This window comes from Oncorhynchus clarkii, chromosome 10 (genome assembly GCF_045791955.1).
Source record: "Oncorhynchus clarkii lewisi isolate Uvic-CL-2024 chromosome 10, UVic_Ocla_1.0, whole genome shotgun sequence".
NCBI classification, from domain to species: Eukaryota; Metazoa; Chordata; class Actinopteri; order Salmoniformes; family Salmonidae; genus Oncorhynchus; species Oncorhynchus clarkii.
This window is the reverse complement of record NC_092156.1, coordinates 28,870,659-28,891,504: the sequence shown is the minus strand read 5'-3', so window position 1 is coordinate 28,891,504 and position 20,846 is coordinate 28,870,659. Positions and strand designations below refer to the sequence as shown.

At 42.8% G+C, this 20,846-nt stretch overlaps 1 protein-coding gene and 1 pseudogene across 2 annotated transcripts; one reads left to right on the top strand and one right to left on the bottom strand.

Moving 5' to 3' along the window:
* Positions 1-308: 308 nt before the first annotated feature.
* Positions 309-19,455, bottom strand: LOC139418231 (gem (nuclear organelle) associated protein 5). 2 transcript variants are annotated; one of them, XM_071167521.1, is made up of 28 exons: positions 18,885-19,455; positions 18,626-18,780; positions 18,315-18,496; positions 16,568-16,722; positions 15,607-15,708; positions 15,328-15,460; positions 15,047-15,212; positions 14,626-14,838; positions 14,434-14,519; positions 14,182-14,264; positions 13,480-13,616; positions 13,244-13,317; positions 12,839-13,020; positions 12,388-12,527; positions 11,926-12,097; positions 11,527-11,733; positions 11,278-11,385; positions 10,983-11,105; positions 10,248-10,343; positions 4,977-5,114; positions 4,602-4,749; positions 4,275-4,394; positions 3,917-4,127; positions 3,503-3,763; positions 3,150-3,312; positions 794-1,304; positions 603-687; positions 309-528 (listed from the first exon to the last, which is right to left on the bottom strand). In XM_071167521.1, exons 1-28 carry the CDS (start codon positions 19,045-19,047, stop codon positions 367-369), a joined length of 4,476 nt encoding a protein of 1,491 aa, XP_071023622.1. In that variant the 5' UTR covers positions 19,048-19,455; the 3' UTR covers positions 309-366. The 2 variants fall into 2 exon arrangements, with proteins under 2 accessions (XP_071023622.1, XP_071023623.1); XM_071167522.1 differs by having other exon boundaries at positions 16,571-16,722.
* On the top strand, positions 1,730-2,821 carry LOC139419764 (intelectin-like; annotated as a pseudogene).
* Positions 19,456-20,846: the final 1,391 nt, after the last annotated feature.

The window sequence follows — 20,846 nt, the reverse complement described above, 5'->3', positions numbered from 1 at the left end:
TTTTATCCATATGCTGCCATTTCTTCCCAGACCAAGCTTTTGCTATAGCTGTGACAGAGCCAGACATGCAACCAATTCTCACATGCTCCTAAATATTTTGCTGTGCGACCTGGAATTTTTATTTAGAGCCTTACTAGACATCAGGTCCTATGATCGAGGGATACTCTAACCACGGTAATGTACACAATTGAGTGGGCCTAGGCCCCCAGCAGTGCAAAGACATTGAACTAAAATCCTACTTCTGAATCAATACAAATGTATTTGAAGGCTGGTATTCATATACCCATGTATAGTAAATCAGACTTAGCTTAGTGAAAATGTTTATTGATGTGCATTGACTTTGTTCAGACTGAAGAGAAATAACCATTAAGATAGGAATCGCTGGGAGGCTTTGCGGAGAGAGGAAGTTCCATACTTGCGGATCAAGGCCACTGCTTCATTCTTTAGGTGATCAGGAACAAGATCGGAACTCTTACTCAAATAGAGCAGAACTAAGCAGCACTCCAGAACATCTGGGTATGGATATTTCTGAAATAAAATCAAATATTTTAAAGAATGGCATCAGGAAAAAGTTCAGTAAAAAAAGTATGAGGGTGTCTTACTTTGACATGTTCTGGGATGTCAGCCAACTCTTTGTGGTGCTCAGAAACCATGGCAATCAAGCAGGGTAGAGATTCAGTGTCAGCTCTGAAAAACAATCATAACTTACATCAACTAACAAATTATTGCAGTTATCTTTATAGTCTAAACAGCTAACTAATGTCCAAAGACAATGAGAAAAAATATGCTGTACCCTTGTCCTGCATCAGTGGACTCTTGGCTGTCTGTTGGAGTGGAGCCCTGGGCCGAGGTGGGCTTTTCAGCCCGTCCCTCCCCATGGCTGGCTTTAGTCTCCTGGGTTTGGCTGTGCTGGTGCACCATGGAGGCCAGTCTCTGCTGGATCTTTGCTATAGCCCTCTGTGTGGCCTGGCAGGTTGCGTGGGGCTCAGACAGCAGCACCTGGCAAGCGTTCACACACACTCCCATCTTCACGTCTCCATTCTGAGCGCTCACACACCATCCCATCCCATCTCCATTTGGAGTGTCAGTAATGTGGCCGTCTAATCCATTGATGTGGTTCTCGCTGGCTGAGTGCAGTCCATTAGTCATGTCTCTCTGAGCTCCTGCTGTGTTAGTGCTGAGGCTCCACCACATGTGGTAGAGGTCCTGGTAACACACAAACGCCTCCAGGCTCCGAGCTGCAGCCAAGGCCTTCTCATCCAAGGGGTCCACCATCTTTTTGTGTTCTGAGATGGAGTCGATACCTGGCAGAGAAAGAGTAGAATTAATATGAGAATTTCACATTGGTTTAAAGGATGCATTTATTTCGTACATTTGAAAGACGAGGACCATACAGTGTTAGTGTCCACACTTCCAGTGATATTGAGTACTGTAGGCACAGGTTGTCACCAGGTTGTGCACATTTAAAAAAAAAAGGTGCAACTGCAGTTAAACTAATTCACACAGATTAAAAGTATAACAGTACATTTTATCAAACGTGAGGCCTCTTGTGAATGTTATTGATAATCAACTAGGCTTATCATTGTTTAGATGTTTTACCATTCTTGTTATCAACACAATTTTGCTGAGATGGGCTAGTACTTTCCAGTAAATGCCATTACAGTAAATCCTTATAGCTTTCTTTTCAGTTCTCTCTCAGACATGGGAAATAAGAGCATATGGATAAGACATGGATATAAATAAAAGTATTGCCAAGACTTGAACACAAACAGAACCTCCTATAGTCAGAGACTCAGACATTTATCTGTGTTCTCCTGTTGATGATCCCCCTCTACTGATGTTTTCAATATATAACACGTAGACAGACTTACAACTCATTTCACTTCACTGCCTCAACTTGCACAAGCAGTACAGGAGGACAGGCATGCAGTGGCCAGAACTGGCTTTGAAACAGAAGCCATTGCCAGAAGCTGCAAAGAAATAAGGGACCGATGTGACCAACATGAAGATGGGCTGTATTACCTGAACACAGCAAGTGGGATCATATACCAGACCTTCAGTGATATGACCACCACTGGCAGCTGGACACTTGTGGCGAGCATGCACGAGAACAACATTTACGGGAAGTGCGAGGTAGGCAACCGCTGGTCCAGCCAGCAGGGCAGCAACCCTAGGGTTTGGCCGTCATTGTAAATAAGAATGTTAACGGAATTGTAAATAAGAATGTTTCTTAGTTAAATAAAATAAAAACAAACCGCCCAGACGGAGAGGGGAACTGGGCCACTTTTGGAACACCAGAGGGCGCAAGCGCCAACAACTTCCAAGAGCCCTGGGTATTATGACACCATGGCTGAGGACATGTCAGTGAAGCAGGTCCCTAACAACTCCTATGGAACACTGGAACCTGGCCTCCATCCTGCTCTACCACACAGAGACACTTCCTCACCCTTCAAAAGGGAAACCAACTCTTCAAGTGTTACCCGGTGATATACAATGTAGGGTCTTGCAACAGAGGACCAGTCATTCTTTTTACAACCACAGACACACCAGAGACTTTTATGGACCCAAGCCAAGAAATCCGTTTAAGCCTGGCGTCATCACATTCAGAGCGATCAATAATGAACGAGCAGCCATGGCCATCTGCTCTGGGATTAAACCAACTGGCTGCAACTCTGAACACTACGGTATTGGAGGAGGTGGACACTTCCCTGGGGCCGCTCCTATACTAGGATGTCCATTGACTGGGATGTCCATGCACACGGCACAGGCTGGAGTGCATCTAAGGAGATCTCTGAAGCTGCCATGCCTCTTCCACCATTAAAATCCATATTAAACATGTTATAAATGCATTATATTACAGTAAAACAACGTTTAACTTACTAACCATTCTGTGCCACCAACTGTATAAGATTGGTTTATGGATTTTGTATAAGACTGAAGAGAATGGCTGTTGTATGAAAAAAAAATAATACCTGTTAACATTATATGTATTGGGCATTGCTCTATGGTAGCATTTCTAAATTGAAGGTACTGTACAAATACAGTATATGTGCAAAAAATAATCCATTGTATACATTTATATTCTTATGTGTCAGTGTGTAATCCTTGCCATGGATAATAAAGATGGGTAAACTAAGATGTTGAGTCACCTTGAGGAAACAGCAGCCTACAGGTCTCTGACATCAGCAAGAAGTGACCCGCCTCATTCCCTCTGGCCACGCCCTGCAACAGCTTCTCTAGGGCCGCCCCCCAGTCACCTAGCAACCAGCTCACTGCACCCAGGGTCAGGTCAAGGGACATCTGGATCAGAAGCTGGAGGGGGACAAGAGCATTTACAGTGGGTTCAGATGAAAACACAGGCAGAGGCACCACTGTCTACAGAGTAGATCGTCTCCTAAATGTCTACAAACTTACATTTTCAGATTAAGATCTGTCAATATCTCTCCATCCCATCAGCAGAATAATTTCACCCCAGCCCAGCCTCTGTCCACTGATGGCCTACCTGTTTCATAGGAACGTTAGGTGTTGTTTGAGGATTCTCTATAGCCTTCAGTTGTTGGTGAAGAGCTTTGAGTATCTCTGGGTTGCTGGGGGAGACAGCAAACCCTCTCTCCCACACAGCCCTCAGGGTAGCCAGGAAGCCATCTTGATTCTTACAAGGAGCAGACCAGGGATGGATGGAGGAACAGGTCCAAGTCACTATGTCGGTCCCTGTTAGACTCACAGTGAGCAGCTCAATAGTGCAGTAATGTAACCGGTGGGCCTATAGCAGAGGGGGACAGTATAGATAAAGCATGAAAATCAACACGCAACTCTTATCTGACCATAATCTATAGCTAATCAATGGGACTATATATAGCATCTTCATCTATAAGCATCTTCATCTATAAGCATCGGCCAATTCAGGGCAACTTACCAATAGGCTCTCATGTGTGCTGAGGAGTTGCTGTGCTCCCAGCCAATCCTGAGAGGACGCCAGGTCTTTGGCACATCTCAGGGAGAGTGAATAGGACAGGTCGCTTTCGCCGGCGATCCTCGCCAGACTGGCGGCCGTCTTCAGTGAGACAGGGTCGTTTTTCTTGGCGATGACTTTGGCTGCGTCGAAGCTGGAGTCCACGGCGAGATAACTGAGTGATAAATACACAGCGAGTTCCTTTAGCATCAAGTCGGCTATTTCGAGGATCCAGATTTTACTCTACCTGCTTTGCACAGTGCACTTTTACACCAAGACGCAGTTTTATTAATGAAAATAGGTAAAGGTTAGTCTTAATTACCATTTAGCAGCAGTAGACAAGTGGCCGTCTTTCTCCAGCACGGCTGCCCAGGTGGTGTAGAGTTTCTTGAGCACAGGGTCATCTGGCTGCAGCCTAGCCTTGGCCAGGGCTATGGCCTCCCTGAGAAAGCACAAACATTTCACTCACAGCTTAAGAGATTACAATGATCACTCCCATTGATAGGTCAGTCACAGGTAGCACAATCTAAAATCCTACCACTTAGAAGTTACTCTAATGGATCCTCCTACAACACTAACTTTTTTATTCTTTATTTCATAATTTATGTGTAAAATAAACAGACAAACGTGTGTGTGTCTGCTGAATGACCTGTAGAGCTGGTGGGACTTGAGGAGGTCGATGGCCTCGTAGACCTTGTTGATGGAGAGAAGATGGGAGGCAGCCTTGAGGAACTGCTCCTGAAGACACAGCTGCTTCACATAGACCTCCACGGTCGTCAGCCACACCTGGTATCCAGCTGAGAGGGTTTCACAAGTGTTATTACACACCTGCATGCATCCATTCATACAGTACTTCACCATGTCAAAGAGCAAGAGAACCAAAAAATTATACTAATCAAAAACTAACTAAATTGACTAGTTGGTTGTTGAATCAGAACAACTTAATATTCGAAATATGCATTCTAAAATGGAATAAATATTAAGGAAATAAAACCATTTTACAATTAAAATTAGTGCCCTTTACCCATAGGTGCAACTGAGAGCAGGTGATCACTCAACTCTCCTTTCTCAGTGGCCACCTGCAGAGCTCCAGCGATGTCACCTTTCCATAGTCTCAGGTACACCGCAGACTCATAGTGACCTGCCTCCACATGGCCCTCCTCTACAGGATTCAAAGGGACACCACAACATAAGAAGAATGGAAGTGATTTGTCAGTCACCTTTTATCCGCACACACACACACACATAAACAGTGCAGTGGGAAAGTATTCAGTCCCTTTCACTTTATCAACATTTTGTTACGTTACAGCTGTATTCTAAAATGGATTAAAGAAATGTACATCTACACACAACACACCCCATAATGACAAAGCGGAAACAGGTTTAGAAATTTAACAACATTTATTACAACAAAAAATACAGAAATAACTTATTTACATAAATATTCAGACCCATTACTCAGTACTTTGTTGAAGCACCTTTGGCAGCGATCACAGCCTTCAGTGTTCTTGGGTATGACGCTACAAGCTTTGTACACCTGTATTTGGGGATCCCATTTTTCTCTGCAGATCCTGGGTAGCGTCACTGCACAGCTATTTCCAGGTCTCTCCAGAGATGCTCAATTGGGTTCAAGTCTTGGCTCTGGCTGGGCCACTGAAGGACATTTAGAGACTTGTCCCGAAGCAACTCATGCATTGTCTTGGCTGTGTTTATTTATTTATGTTATTTAACCAGGTAGGCTAGTTGAGAACAAGTTCTCATTTACAACTGCGACCTGGCCAAAATATAGCAAAGCAGTTTGACACATACAACAACACAGAGTTACACATGGAATAAACAAACATACAGTCAATTATACAGTAGAAAAAGTATATCTACAGTGTGTGCAAATGAGGTAAGATAAGGGAGTTAAGGCAATAAATAGGCCATGGTGGCGAAGTAATTACAATATACCAATTAAACACCGGAGGGATAGATGTGCAAGTAGAGATACTGGGGTGCAAAGGAGCAAGATATATAAATAACAGTATTGAGGTGAGGTAGTTGGATGGGATATTTACAGATGGGCTATGTATAGGTGCAGTGACCTGTGAGCTGCTCTGACAGCTGGTGCTTAAAGCTAGTGAGGGAGATATGAGTCTCCAGCTTCAGTGATTTTTGCAGTTCGTTCCAGTCATTGGCAGCAAAGAACTGGAAGGAAAGGCAGCCAAATGAGGAATTGGCTTTGGGGGTGACCAGTGAGATATACCTGCTGGAGCGCGTGCTAAGAGTGGGTGCTGCTATGGTGACCAGTGAGCTGAGATAGGGCGGAGCTTTACCTAGCAAAGACTTGTAGATGACATGGAGCAAATAGGTTTGGCGACGAGTTTGAAGCGAGGGCCAGCCAACAAGTGTACAGGTTGCAGTGGTGGGTAGTATATGTGACTTTGGTGACTAAACGGATGGCACTGTGAAAGACTGCATCCAATTTGTTGAGTAGACTGTTGGAGGCTATTTTGTAAATTACGTCGCCGAAGTCGAGTATCGGTAGGGTGGTCCGTTTGGCAGCATGAGTGAAGGATGCTTTGTTGCGAAATAGGAAGCCGATTCTAGATTTAACTTTGGATTGGGGATGCTTAATGTGAGTCTGGAATGAGAGTTTACAATCTAAGCAGACACCTAGGTATTTGTAGTTGTCAGAACCGTCCAGAGTAGTGATGCTGGACGGACGGGCGGGCAGGTGCAGGCAGCGAACGGTCGAAGAGCATGCACTTAGTTTTACTTGCGTTTAAGAGCAGTTGGAGGCCACGGAAGGAGAGTTGTACAGCATTGAAGCTCGTCGGAAGGTTAGTTAACACGGTGTACAAAGAAGGGCCAGAAGTATACAGAATGTTGTCGTCTGCGTAGAGGTGGATCAGAGAATCACCAGCAGCAAGAGCGACATCATTGATGTATACAGAGAAGAGAGTCGACACGAGAATTGAACCCTCCCCCATAGAGGCTGTCAGAGGTCCGGACAACAGGCCCTCCGATTTGACACACTAAACTCTATCTGAGATGTAGTTAGTGAACCAGGCGAGGTAGTAATTTGAGAAACCAAGGCTGTTGAGTCTGCCGCTAAGAATGTGGTGATTGACAGAGTCGAAAGCCTTGGTGAGGTGCACCCATGACCAGCTCTGAAAACAGATTGCATAGAGAAGGTACGGTGGGATTCGAAATGGTCGGTGATCTGTTTGTTAACTTTCGTAAACCTTAGAAAGGCAGGGTAGGATAGATATTGGTCTGTAGCAGTTTGGGTCTAGAGTGTTACCCCCTTTGAAGAGGGGGATGACTGTGGCAGCTTTCCAATCTTTGGGAATCTCAGACAATACGAAAGAGAGGTTGAACAGGCTAGTAAATAGGGGTTGCAACAATTTTGCCAGATCATTTTAGAAAGAGAGGGTCCAGATTGTCTAGCCTGGCTGATTTGTAGGGGTCCAGATTTTGCAGCTCTTTCAGAACATCAGCTATCTGGACTTGGGTGAAGGAGAAATGGGGAGGCTTGGGTGAGTTGCTGTGGGGGGTTGCAGGGCAGTTGACTGGGGTAGGGGTAGCCAGGTGTAAAGCATGGCCAGCCGTAGAAAAATGCTTATTGAAATTTTCAACTATAGTGGATTTATCGGTGGTGACAATGTTTCCTAGCCTCAGTGTGCTTAGGGTCGTTGTCCTGTTGGAAGATGAATCTTCACCCCAGTCTGACGTCCTGAGTGCTCTGGAGCAGGTTTTCATCAAGGATCTCTCTGTACTTTACTCTGTTCATCTTTGCCTCGGTCCTGACTAGTATCCTTGTCCCTGAGGCTGAAACACATCTACATAGCATGATGCTTCCATCACCATGCTTCATCGTAGGGATGGTGTCAGGTTTCCTCCAGATATGACGCTTGGCATTCAGGTCAAAGAGTTCAATGTTGGTTTCAACAGACCAGATTATCTTGTTTCTCATGGTCTGAGTTTCTTCAGGTGCCTTTTGGCAAACTCCAAGCAGGCTGTCATGTGCCTTTTACTGAGGAGTGCCTTCCGTCTGGCCACTCTACCATAAAGGACTGATTGGTGAAGTGCTGCAGAGATGGGTGTCCTCCTGGAATGTTCCCCCTTCTCCACAGAGGAACTCTGGAGCTCTATCAGAGTGACGATCGGGTTCTTGGTCACCTCCTGACCAAGGCCCTTCTCCCCTGATTGCTCAGTTTGGCCAGACAAGCAGCTCTAGGAAGAGTCATGGTGTTTCCAAACTTCTTCCATTTAAGAATGATGGAGGACACTGTGTCCTTGGGGACCTTCAACGCTGCAGATATTATTTGGTACCCTAACCCAGGTCTGTGCCTCGACACAATCCTATCTTGGAGCTCTACCGACAATTCTTTCGACCTAATGGCTTGGTTTTTACTCTGACATGTACCGTCAACTGTGGGACGTTATACAGACAGGCGTAACGTAACAAAATGTTGAAGGAAAGGGGTCTGAATATTTTCCAAATGCACTGTATATACAGTAAGGTTTATAGACACCCTTTCAAATGAGGGGAATTGGCCATTTCATCCACATACTTTATGGTCATGTAGTGTGTGTGAAATATACACACACACACACATACACACATACATACATACATACACACACAGTACCAGTCATACGTTTGGACACCTACTCATTCAAGGGTTTTTCTTTATTTTTTACTATTTTCTACATTGTAGAATAATAGTGAACACATCGAAACTATGAAATAACACATATGGAATCAGGTAGTAACCTCCCCCCAAAAAGTGTTAAATCTAAATATATTTTTCATTTGAGATTCTTCAAAGAAGCCACCCTTTGCCTTGACAGCTTTGGACACTTGGCATTCTCTTAACCAAATTCATGAGGTAGCCACCTGGAATGCATTTCAATTAACAGGTGTGCCTTGTTAAAAGTTAATTTGTGAAATGTATGTCCTTCTTAATGCGTTTGAGCCAATCAGTTGTGTTGTGACAAGGTAGGGATGATATACAGAACATAGCCCTATTTAGTAAAAGACCAAGTCCACAGTATGGCAATAACAGCTCAAATAAGCAAAGAGAAATGACAGTCCATCATTACTTCAAGACATGAAGGTCAGTCACTGCGGAACACTTCAAGAGTTTTGTAAGTTTCAAGTGCAGTCGCAAAAACCATCAAGCGCTATGATAAAACTGGCTCTCATGAGGACTGCCACAGGAAAGGAAGACCCAGAGTTACCACTGCTGCAGACATTACCAGTCTAAGAAATTGCAGCCCAAATAAATTATTCAGAGTTCAAGTAACCTTCACATCAACTGTTCAGAGGAAACTGCGTGAATCAGGCCTTCATGATCGATCACTGCAAAGAAACCACTACTACAGGACACCAATAAGAAGAAGAGACTTGCTTGGGCCAAGAAACACGAGAAATGGAAATTAGACCGGTGGAAATCTGTCCTTTGGTCTGATGAGTCTTTGTGAGACGCAGAGTAGGTGAACGAATGATAGCCGCATGTGTGGTTCCAAACGTGAAGCATGGAAGTGGAGGTGTGATGGTGTGCTTTGCTTTTGGGATTTATTTATTTCCAATTCAAGGCACACACCCAGCATGGCTACCACAGCATTCTGCAGCGATATGCCATCGCATCTGGTTTGCGATTAGTGCTATCACTTGTTTTTCAACAGGACAAAGATCCAACACTCCCCCAGGCTGTGTAAGGGCTATTTGACCAAGAAGGAGAGTTATGGAGTGCTGCATCAGATGACCTGGGCGCCAGTCACCCACCTCAACCCAATTGAGATGGTTTGGGATGAGTTGGAACGCAGAGCGAAGGAAAAGCAGCCAACAAGTGCTCAGCATGTGGGAACTCCTTCAAGACTGTTGGAAAAGCATTCAAGGTGAAGCTGGTTGAGAGAATGCCAAGAGTGTGCAAAGCTGTCATCAATGCAAAGGGTGTCTAATTCGAAGATCCTAAAATAAATGTTGATTAGTTAAAAAAGAATTTTAAAAAAGTGGGTTACTTCATGTTATTTCATAGTTTTGATGTCTTCATTCTTATTGTACAATGTAGAAAATAGTAAAAATACAGAAAAACCCTGGAATGAGTAGGTGTCCAAACTTTTGACTGGTACTGTATATACACACATACATGTATACACAGACACATAGAGAAAGCATTATAACACATGTATATGTATTATGAAAGTGTTATAATAAGTGCTATTAAAGTGTTAAAAAGTATGTAATCGTTATGAACGTGTAATAACAATCAATTAATACAACATAAGATAGTGTACTCACCCTCCTCTTGGAACATCCTATAGAGGGCATCTCTGTCTGCGAACAGACCCAGTTGGATGTGATCTCCCAGGCCTGGGACACAGTGGGCTGGAGAGGCTGAGGACAGACAGGGATGGACAAAGACAGGGTCAGAGTCAAATGCTGCTCTATGGTGGACAGAAAACAAATGACCACTTATCTTTCTGGACCATGTCTCATGAATCTTATGATGCAGACTTAAATAAAGACAAATCCTGGTGCTTTTTTTTATCCCGGCGCCTACACATGAAAATGTAGTCAGGAAACAATAGTTGAGTACTTGTTCATTGTTTTGGTCAGGGTACCCCAACTGGGGTTTATTTGGCCCCCTAAATTCTGAGCAAAAAAACAGACTAAAAACATCAGGAAATCAGCGCCAAGTGATTTTAATTTAAGAAATCTGTTCCTATATATATATATATATATTCCTACGCATAATAGAGAGACACGTGATTGTATACAAATGTAAGTGAGGTTTGAAATGATTACCTTTTAGTCAAAAATAATTTAGTCAAAAATAACTGTTTGGGCTTCTTGCAGTCAATTTGCAGTCTACCACCTATTTGTAATTATGTTCTGGCCCCCCGACCCCCAAATAAATCGTCCCACAGTTGAATATAGCTGATGATCCCTGATATAGGTCCTCAAAAGGTGTAGCTACTGGGCTACATGTCTAATCTTGTAGCATAATCCAGATAAGGATGGATTGAGTCTCACCCTCAGAGTGCCTGACTGTTGCCAGGTTGAGACAGTCCTGCTGGAGGTCTTCTCTGGGGCGGTGGTCCATGGAGGTACTGAGGGGCAGCATGGAGCGAGGTTTCCTCTTCTTCAGAGTCACCTCTGGAGGAAAGACAGACCACAAGAGGGGTTGGAGTGGATGGAGACGGATACTTACACTTGTCATTTAATAAAAGGGCCCTATGTTTTTCTTGGTTAGTTCACGTGGTTAGGAAAAACTCTGTGCCCTATGAACAATTTTCTTTGTGTATTTTGATAGGATTCCATACAGTACCCGTTTTCTCCACTTTTTTTATTTCTTTCTTTACAGTGAGTAAGGATTTCCCTCCATGTTGCACTTTCTCCATCACAGGTCTGTCCATCTGATTACTGGATGAAGAGACTAAAATAAAAATAGTAGTATGTGTGAGCTGTATGATATTGTCATTATTTACAGATTGCATATGGCAGATGCAATTGAAGGAGATGACTGGATTGAGACAGACTGAATGTAATAGTAGATTGGACATGACTGCAGTGCTACCTGTCACTGAGGAGATAGTGGTCTCGCTCCCCTCCTCCTCCTCCTCGTTGTCAGATGGTCTTTCTCCTGGTGCCGGGGACGCCCCTCCTTTATTCCCCTCTCCAATTAGAGACAAGCTCTCCTCCGCCTTTGTTCCTCCTTTCCCAGTTGCCTTCTTCTTCTTCTTGGCCTTTAACTTGGCCTTAACTTGGTCAAGTGTCTTTTTCGCTAAGAAGAGAAATACATTTTTACCTTTGTATTATCATTAGAACATTATACAATTCATTGCACTCTAAGTGTTATGGATCTTTACAATCAAATATATGAAAATTATCAAATGTTGGCCATTTACACAACCAGCAACATTCTAAAAAGCAACGTTGTGAATAAAACTAGAAATAAAAAAAAATGTTTTGTTACTTTTGGGGGGCTTGGTGAATTCCTGCTTGGACACAGCCCACTCCTGCACAGTGAAGTCATCTGCTCCCGTCCAGACCATGTCCGGGTCCACAGGAGACCACTGGACACACAGCAGCCGGCCCCTGTGACCCCTGTAGTTGCACAGCCCCTCCTCCTTCTGCACGTCCCACACCTGGGGACCATATAGATTTAATTTGCTATAAATGGCACAGGTACAGCCAACTAGCACTAGCAAACGCTACCTAGCAAACGCTACCTAGCAACAACAAAAAAGAAACGATACTTGGAGTCCATGTATCAATATAATAAAATCAATCAAAATAATATTGCGACATGCAACTATATCAATTTTCCCCCCATCACTATATAGAACCACATGGAAGAAAACAGTAGGCACTAGTAAAAGGTGTAAAGGCTGGGTCCGTGTAGCTGTCGTTAGGTAAATAACACATTGGGACGGACCTGTGCTGTACCGTCGTAACAGACGGTGACCAGTCTCCCGTCGTGGTGGGGGCTCCAGGCCAGGCCAGTGATCTTGGCTGTGTGACCCGCCAGGCTCCGATACGCCTCGGTCATCACAACGGGAATCTCTGGAGGAGTCTCTGAACAAGGACAAAGAAAAACAGTGACCACTTCAAAATACTGTGAAATGAACCAGAAATGGCTAACTCCTGCATAGCAAAAACATCTTCCAAGGCCATTAGTTATCATAGCTACCGTTCACAATGGAGACCTCCGCTGGCCTACTGCTGTCTCTACATCCCATATTACCCTCACTGCATCATACCTTGAGATATGCACACTTGTCTTTCACACAGATCAGACAACATATCAATAGAATATTTAAGTTAAACACTCAGATCTTAAAATAAGATTCAGCTCTTAGAATACACCCCTGGGGAACGCTCCTCACCTATGACAGTGCGGAGGTCGTGAACATAGACCAAGGCGTTGCTGGACCCAGAGGCCAGGAGGTACTGCAGCTCGGGCAGGGAACTGTGGTCATGGTGCCAGCGCAGCACGTTGATGATCTTATGGTGCTGCTGGATGGTACACAGCAGCTTGAGAGTCGGAGCCTGGTATACCTCTACAGACCTGAAAGAGACAAAGCCAGGAAATATAGTTAGCCCCATATCATTTCAAGCACTTTGTGACCTACTGTAAATGGATACATAAATAAAATCTACCACATTACAGTAAATGCATCATTACAGCTGTAGTCTTATTTTAGATAGGCACTCAATCATTCTAGACCACAGTTGGTTCCAGGCTATTCTCCAGGCCTATATACACAGTTTAAGGGAATGAGAGGACTCACCCGTCCTCATTGCCGATGGCCACAACTTTACCATCTGGTTTCCAGCTGAGATCTGTGTGGGGTGACAGCTTGTGCTGCAGAAAATAGAACATGACCTTCAAAACCTATTCAAATTACCAACATTATATTCAATTGCACATCGCCACATGCAGTGATTGGGTAAAATACTTAAGGAATTAAGTAGAGGATTCTGCTGAAAAGGAAATGCATAAATGTAGATAGCCTTTCCATCTCACCTTGATGCTGTTGGTGTCCTTGATGACCCTGTCAATGTCTGTGGCCTCTCCCGCCAGTTTCCAGGGGTCATGCTGTAGGATGATGCCCTCTCCAGCACAACTATACAGGCTGTAGGACAGACGGTCTCCTGTTCCACCTGGATGACACGCTGACTGTTATACACTGTTCCAGCACCCCCTTGTCTTGCTTATTCACACACAATCATACTCATCCAGCGTATATTATGGTATATTATCTGATGGTTGCAGAGTCTGACAACACTAATCAGTTATTGATAACCCTCAAGACGTCACATCTCAATCTCAATGTCCACATGACATTCTGGAGCCTTTCCAGCAGAAAGTGTCTAAACAAATTAACAGGTCTTTGTTGGTTTAGAAACCATCAGCAGATCTTTCTCACAGGAGCAATTATGTTTACTGCTTCAAAAGACTGAATGACTGATACGGTAATCAAAATGTCATCTGCCGGCAGCTGGTAAAATGTACTTTCCACCATCTTCATTTCCCAATGAATGGCTCAGGGAGAGAGATAATTGTTTTCGCAACTCATTGAATTATGGAGTAAATTTAAAAAAGTGTCAAGAGATGCATTCTTTCTGCTGACTCATGGCTTTGGCACAACGTCCACTCAGAGAAGTTGCTGGGTCAGAGGGTGCTCAGCATACAGTACACACACACTTACACTTATTAAGAGCTTACCAAATGACAGAGGAGGGACTGGGGGTCCCCAGGCTAATGTGTACACAGTCTTTTTGTGATAAGTGCTGGATACCTGAGGCGGCCTGGAAACAACACAATAAAGACCTTTCATTAACGTCATAACAGACATGAAATGTCATTATCTTGGTGAGAAGTGTTGATAATCACTAACAGTATGGATTTGATTAAACCGCCAACATACAGTATCTCAGATACTAGAGTTAAGAGAAAGTTGTAGATGAAGAGTTTTACTTGTTAGAGAAAGCATCGTAAATGCCAACTTTGCCGTCATCGGTTCCAAAAGCTAAGGATCCTTCTTTTGTTGGATGCCAGGACAGCTGTAATGAACAAAGAATTGTCAAACACACACACGCTAGCCATATTCAGTTTTACCATAAACCATTAGTCAATAACTGATATCAATATGCCCTAAGAGTCTCTTACCGCTGTGACTTTGGACTTGATGCCCTGCCAGAAGGTCTTGGTGTCGTACTTGTTCTGGATTGAGAGGGTGCTCCACACGCGGATCATGCCGTCTCCCACCCCCAGGGCCAAGCAGCCCGTACCCACAGGAGAGAAGGCCAGGGTGTACACAAACCCCCCCAGGGTGGGAAGGGTCCAGCAGCAGTCCAATGACGACAGATCCCAGCATTTTATCTGGAATAATGATAAGAAGCAAATTTGTGAGAAATTCTGTAATCCTTCTCGGCACATATGCACGCTAAGTACTGCTCATAAACCACATGTTTGATTGACCACTTATAGGGCACAATTTCACACCATACTCAAAGTGTCACTGTTGTCAATAGAAAGTCAGTAAATTGCTTGCTAAAGCTACATTGAGAGGGTTTAACCCTCATCTCACCTCTCTGTCCATTGAGGTGCTGAGCAGGAGCTCTCGGTTGTCCTGAACACACACTGAGCTCATGTTGAACACAATCCTGCTGTGGTTCTGGCCCTCTGAGGATGCTCCTAACAGGCTCCACTTCTGCTTGCCTCCCTTGGTGAGGTCCCACAAGATCAGCTCACCCCTTCACATACAGGGGGATGTTAGTACAGTCTGGGCAAAACTGTACGAGTTAACGACTAAAACATATTTATCACAATTAACTGTACCATCCTCAATTATGTTTTTATAGTTCATACCCAAAGCAGCTTGACACGACTTGCGTTGGCTTCCCCTTGGGCCAGTGCACAGTGAGCCAGAGTCTCTCCTTGACCGCAGGATCCACCCCTGTCCCTCGTCTCTTCAGGAACGGTAGCTTCATGGTCATCACACCTGACAGAGAGAGACATAATCATCTTTAACTCCAAGAGATGGGACCCTCTTAAAGAGCATACTGCACAAACTCTAAATAGTAGTATGATACGCAGATAAAGCTATGGAGGATGCAGGTTGTTAACTCAGTTAGGATATCGTCTCACCTTTGCCCTTCAGCGTGCTCCAGATTCTTATGGTCTGGTCCTTGCTCCCAGATGCAAGATAACACCCCTTTTCTTTGCCCTCGGTCATCCCATTGGTCGTTTCTGAAAATATAATTTTAATTATACGTAACAAATTAAAGTGATTCACATAAAATAATAATAAAACAGTAATAACAAAGAAACAAAAAGACAAGAGAAAGGACAATGAAAAAGAAAAGCTAATTAAACTAATACATTAAAAGAAACTGAAATCCTGATCTCCTCTGGCAGACCATTCCAAAGTCTAGGGGCCCTAAAGGGCAAAAGCTCTCTCTGTTTTCAACCTAGACTTTGGAATAGTCTGCCAGAGATGATCAGGATTTCAGTGTCTTTTAATGTATGAGTGCCTTGTCAACAGTGCCTTGCCAGAGGATCTCCGGCTGCTTCCTGATTCGTAGGGAGATAAAAGATCCGATATAGGATGAGGCTAAACCAAGCCTTAAACGTGTAGTACAATTTTCTATTATTTTCGAAGTGACAGGTAGGTAGCCAGCTAAGAGAAGCTAAAATAGGTGCGATATGGTAATGGCTAAGAAATAGTGCTTCTTAAAAGCCAAGCTGCATTTTGAACTTACTATAGACGGAGTGATTTCTGACTGAGTTACAGTAATATAGGTGTGAGGAAATAAAAGCATGTATAACTTTCTCCAGATCAGTGACTGAAATAAAATACTTGACTTTAACTATATTTCTTAGATGAGCAGGACTGGACAACCTTCTTCACATGCAGCTCGAGGTTTAGGTCAGGGTAAAAAAAAAAGACACCAAGGTTTCTGGCCTTAGGCTTTGCATTGGTGGACAAAGGGGTAAAACGTATCTTAAAAACATTGATGACTAAAAAATAGATAGTTCTCTCATCATGCGACTTGTCACTGACTGAATACATTTAGGATGGCTCGGCACAGCATCTTTCATAACACACCACCTGTGTTGTCGTCTACTCTGCTGTAAAGCACCTCCTCATTGGGTAGTGGAGCCCAGGCCAGGGCGTGGATCTCGTCGTCATGGCCACGGAGACGATGCACCACCTCACCTTTCTTACTGATGTCAATCAGCACAATCATGCCATCTTTGTACCTAAGAGAGATTAAGATACATAACCATATGTAATGTTTTCCTGGGAAGTAATTTGTCACTGGTATTTGCCGTTCGTGATGCATATCAATGGATGCTGTGAAATGTACTAGGGCTGACCCCAATTATTTAACGGGTCGATAGGCTGTTGGTCAACCTAGATTTTTTTGGTTATTTAATTTATTTATTACTTCAACCTAGATTTTTGTTGTTGTTGTCGAGCAGTAGAAAATATTAATATATATTAGTTTTTAATGGCACACAAGACACCCATCTTATTGACGCCCATCTCAGTGATCTAATCCATTGCGGAGGCTGTGGGATGGGACAGTCCAAGAAGGGGAATGTGGCTGCACAAGGCACATCTCTCTCCAGAATGCACTTTCCAGCCATTGTGCACATTCATTGTTTCATAACTTCATTGTGTGAACTGTTTGCGTTTGATTGTTAGTGTACATCAATTCCCCATTACATATATTGCCAGTAGTATATTTACCGTTAATTCCTAATCTACAATGTTTGTTTGGTTACTGTAATGTCTGTTAATGCATTAAATATATTATGACTCCAGTATTTTACTGTTCTCATTGTCAAAGTGAACACATTGTTTGCAGAGCGCACAACCTATGCTACACAAGAAACACATTTTGGTTAATTTCATTCCATTCATGAGTTTTGTAAATTTAGTCAGTCTTTTGTTTGGAACGCTCCTGTCAATGTTGAGTAAGGACGGGCACCTGATTACGCTTTGAAGTAGGCCTATAGGCTACCTGGCCGGTGCACAAATGTAGGAATATAAATGTGCCCATTTGGGGATCTGAACATATTTCTGATTGCAAGGAGCTTCAGGCCGGAGCCAAGTTAATAGTTGATACAATCTTTGAAGTTCGTTGCAGACATGCCATGCCAATGTGACTTATAGGATATTTATATTTAAACTCAAGATATTTTCTACCTGCAGGCTGGAATGTTTTTATTTGTTAGCTTTATAGGCTATTTTTTACATAGTTGGCAATGGCAATAGGAGTTACTTTTTGGGTTTGTATAATATTCATCGAATTTTGATTAACCACATGACAATGATGTTGAAATACCGAAGACGTTATTATAAATTCAATGAAACTGTTCCACGAAAATATGCATAAGAAAACCATAACTGGCCCACAGATCGATAGAAATTGTAAGATAAATTGGCATTCCACATGAGAAAGTTTGCAGACTCCTCGTGTAGCCTATTGCCAGCAACTTCAGGAGAGTAACGACAGAATTTGGGAAAGCCAGTAGGAGTGGGAGGATGGTCGGGACTCGTTACATTTTCTTCTTCTTCTGTTTATCTTGATCTCTAGCTCCCCTTTAAGTAATTTGTGTCTTATTTCATCAAACAGTGAGCTTAAAGCATCAGACAGCTCATTGCATATATTGTTTATTTTATTAAAACACATAGGGTGTATATTTACATGGAAAAATACACGTTTTGAGCAGACGACTTTCGGTCGACCAAGATTTTTTTTAGTCGTGGACAGCCCTAAAATGTACACTTCTCAGCATAAGCAATTATTGTGCATGCATGCACCACTAGATGTTAAATATCATACCCCACAGCAACATAGTGCCAGTTGTGAGGGGAGCAGGACAGGCAGAAGATATTCCTTGGTTCGGGGAAGAAGCTTTGAGATTCACCAGTGTTGTACTGGTAGCAGACCACAATGCCCTTCTCATCCCCTGACACCACAAGGTTCTTTTCCCCAGGGGACCAGTGGAGGGCTGTGATGGTGTTCTGTACACATAATAGACTTAGATACATTTTCTCATAGAAAAAGTTTTTCAAAGTATTGTATCTTATACCTGGGAGAGAGAGACAAGGTGGAATCAACACTATTCAAAAAGGTCTCAGAGTGAAACTTACCTGGTGAGTTTTATGCTCCTTTACCAGGACCTTCTCATTTGTGTCCCAGAATTTAACAGTCCCATCATCAGAAGTACTGGCACAATTATGGCTTTGGCCGGCATGCTGGCAGAATGAGAAGCCAGACACTCTCTCTCTGTGGCCAACCAGTTCACCTGAAAGCAAGACAAATTATAATTAGCCATGTTTATTTGATACATGTCCACTGACTGACTTCTAGAACACACAATGGCTAACATAAGAATAATAGGGTACTTACCAACAACTGTAGAGGATGATGCTGTAACGTCAACCAAATATATGGTGTTTTTAGCTCCAAACGCCAATATACCCTTGTCATTCGTGTCACTGCATCGCGAAGAGTACCAGTTTGGAGAGGCTGGAAGAAGTCTCTCGTGCATTGTGAAAGGAGTAATCGACATTCAGAATCTAAATTGATATACAGTAAATCAAAATCTATTCACATCAATGGGGAATAAAGAACGATTCAAAAGCACATGTCTTATTCAAGTGGAGCGTTCATGCTGCATCATAAACAGAACGAAAGCCGTATGATTGACCCAATTGTCGTAAAGAGTACGGAACCAGAGAAGGGTTAAACTATGTCAGTATGCTTGCCTTTTTTTCCTTCGCATTTGATAAATACATTTTGTCTTAGCTCATATTTCTATATTATGCATTTTAATAATTGACTGTATATGAAGATTTTAACAATGATAAAACGAAACCACAACAAGAACAGTACAGTATGAAGATAGGCTAAACGCGAGCTGTGTTCGAATACTTATACTAACTGCACTAACCATACTATTTGTGACGTATTTGAGTATGTATATTCGCTTCTCTGTGTGTTTTTTACAAGAAGTACATTTAAAAGATCAAAATGACGTGGAGAGGTTTACGCGGGAATGGGTTCAGGGAGAGTCGAGGTGGAGTGTCGGAGGGGTGCATTCTACAGGGGTTGGTGTTCTATGTGGGAATAGGGATTTAAAAATAGTAGGAAGTTTTTCGGCAGTACACGGGAGGGTTTTAATAGTAGATATCGATTGGAAGGGTAAATGTTTTAGATTTATTAATGTATATGCACCATCGACACCCAAAGAAAGGAGGGAAATGCTTAACGACCTGGACGCTATTTTTATGACAAACAGACAGGTGTTTATGGGGGGAGATTTTAATGTGTCATATGACCGAGGTAATCTAGGCGGGCATCTTGTAAAAAGTCTTATAGGTAAATATAATTTGGTTGATTCTTATAGAATGGCGCATGCGGATGATCCCGGTTTCACTTGGGGAAACAGCAGAGGCTCGAGGAGCCGAATAGATTATCTGTTTGTTCCGCGTGAACTCCGTGTGTCCTCCGCGTGCGTTACACCGGTTTTTTATTCGGACCACAGTTGCCTGTCTGTGACAGTAGAATTAAAAACAATTGAATTTGGAAAAGGGTATTGGAAAATTAATAACGGCATTTTACATGACAAAACTTTTGGGACAAGATTCAGGTCTTTTTTCCAGGGCTGTGTAGCTATGAAATATTTTTATTCCACTGTCATAGAGTGGTGGGAGAGCACAAAATTAAGAATCAAGAGTTTTATTCAGAATTTTTGCAAAGACAAAGTACGTAATAACCACACAGAATTTTATAAATTGCAGAATGAACTAAAAGATCTACACATCCAAGGAAATGTAAATGGTGGTGGATTAGATAAAGACAAATTGGGTATCCTGCTGAAAAAGCAACACACATTATTTGAAAAGAAAGCTCGAGACTTCATTTTTAAAAGTCAGCAAGATAAATGGGAAAATGATGAGAAGTGCTCGGCATATTTTTTCAAGCAAATTAAATCACGGGGAAAGAGGAGGACTATTTCGGCTTTATTGGACCAAGATGGGGAGATGGTTGAGGATAGAGATGGCATGCTTGGTGTCGCTACACACCACTTTTCTCAGCTATTTCAAAAACAAACAATTGATTATGAGAAAGGGACTACATTTTTAAAATGCGTGGATGTGCAAATACCTTTGGATATTAGAGACCAATTAGAAGGGGAATTGAAATTAGATGAAATTTATATGGCACTGAAGAGCATGAAAGATAACAAAGTACCAGGAGTGGATGGGCTCTCTAAAGAGTTCTACTTAGTTTTTTGGGATATAATTGGATGTCATCTGTTGGAAGTGTTTAGAGCTATATTTGGTTTAGAGCATATGGGAGGTTCGA

Excerpts from the sequence above, each read along its gene's own strand:
- LOC139418231 (XM_071167521.1), bottom strand. The coding sequence starts at position 19,047 with ATGTCGATTACTCCTTTCACAATGCACGAGAGACTTCTTCCAGCCTCT. Across the intron at positions 14,265-14,433 it reads TACGATGCTTTCTCTAACAA|GCCGCCTCAGGTATCCAGCA; the intron begins GTAAAACTCTTC and ends TGTTGTTTCCAG. Across the intron at positions 11,386-11,526 it reads CACTATCTCCTCAGTGACAG|TCTCTTCATCCAGTAATCAG; the intron begins GTAGCACTGCAG and ends TTTTTATTTTAG.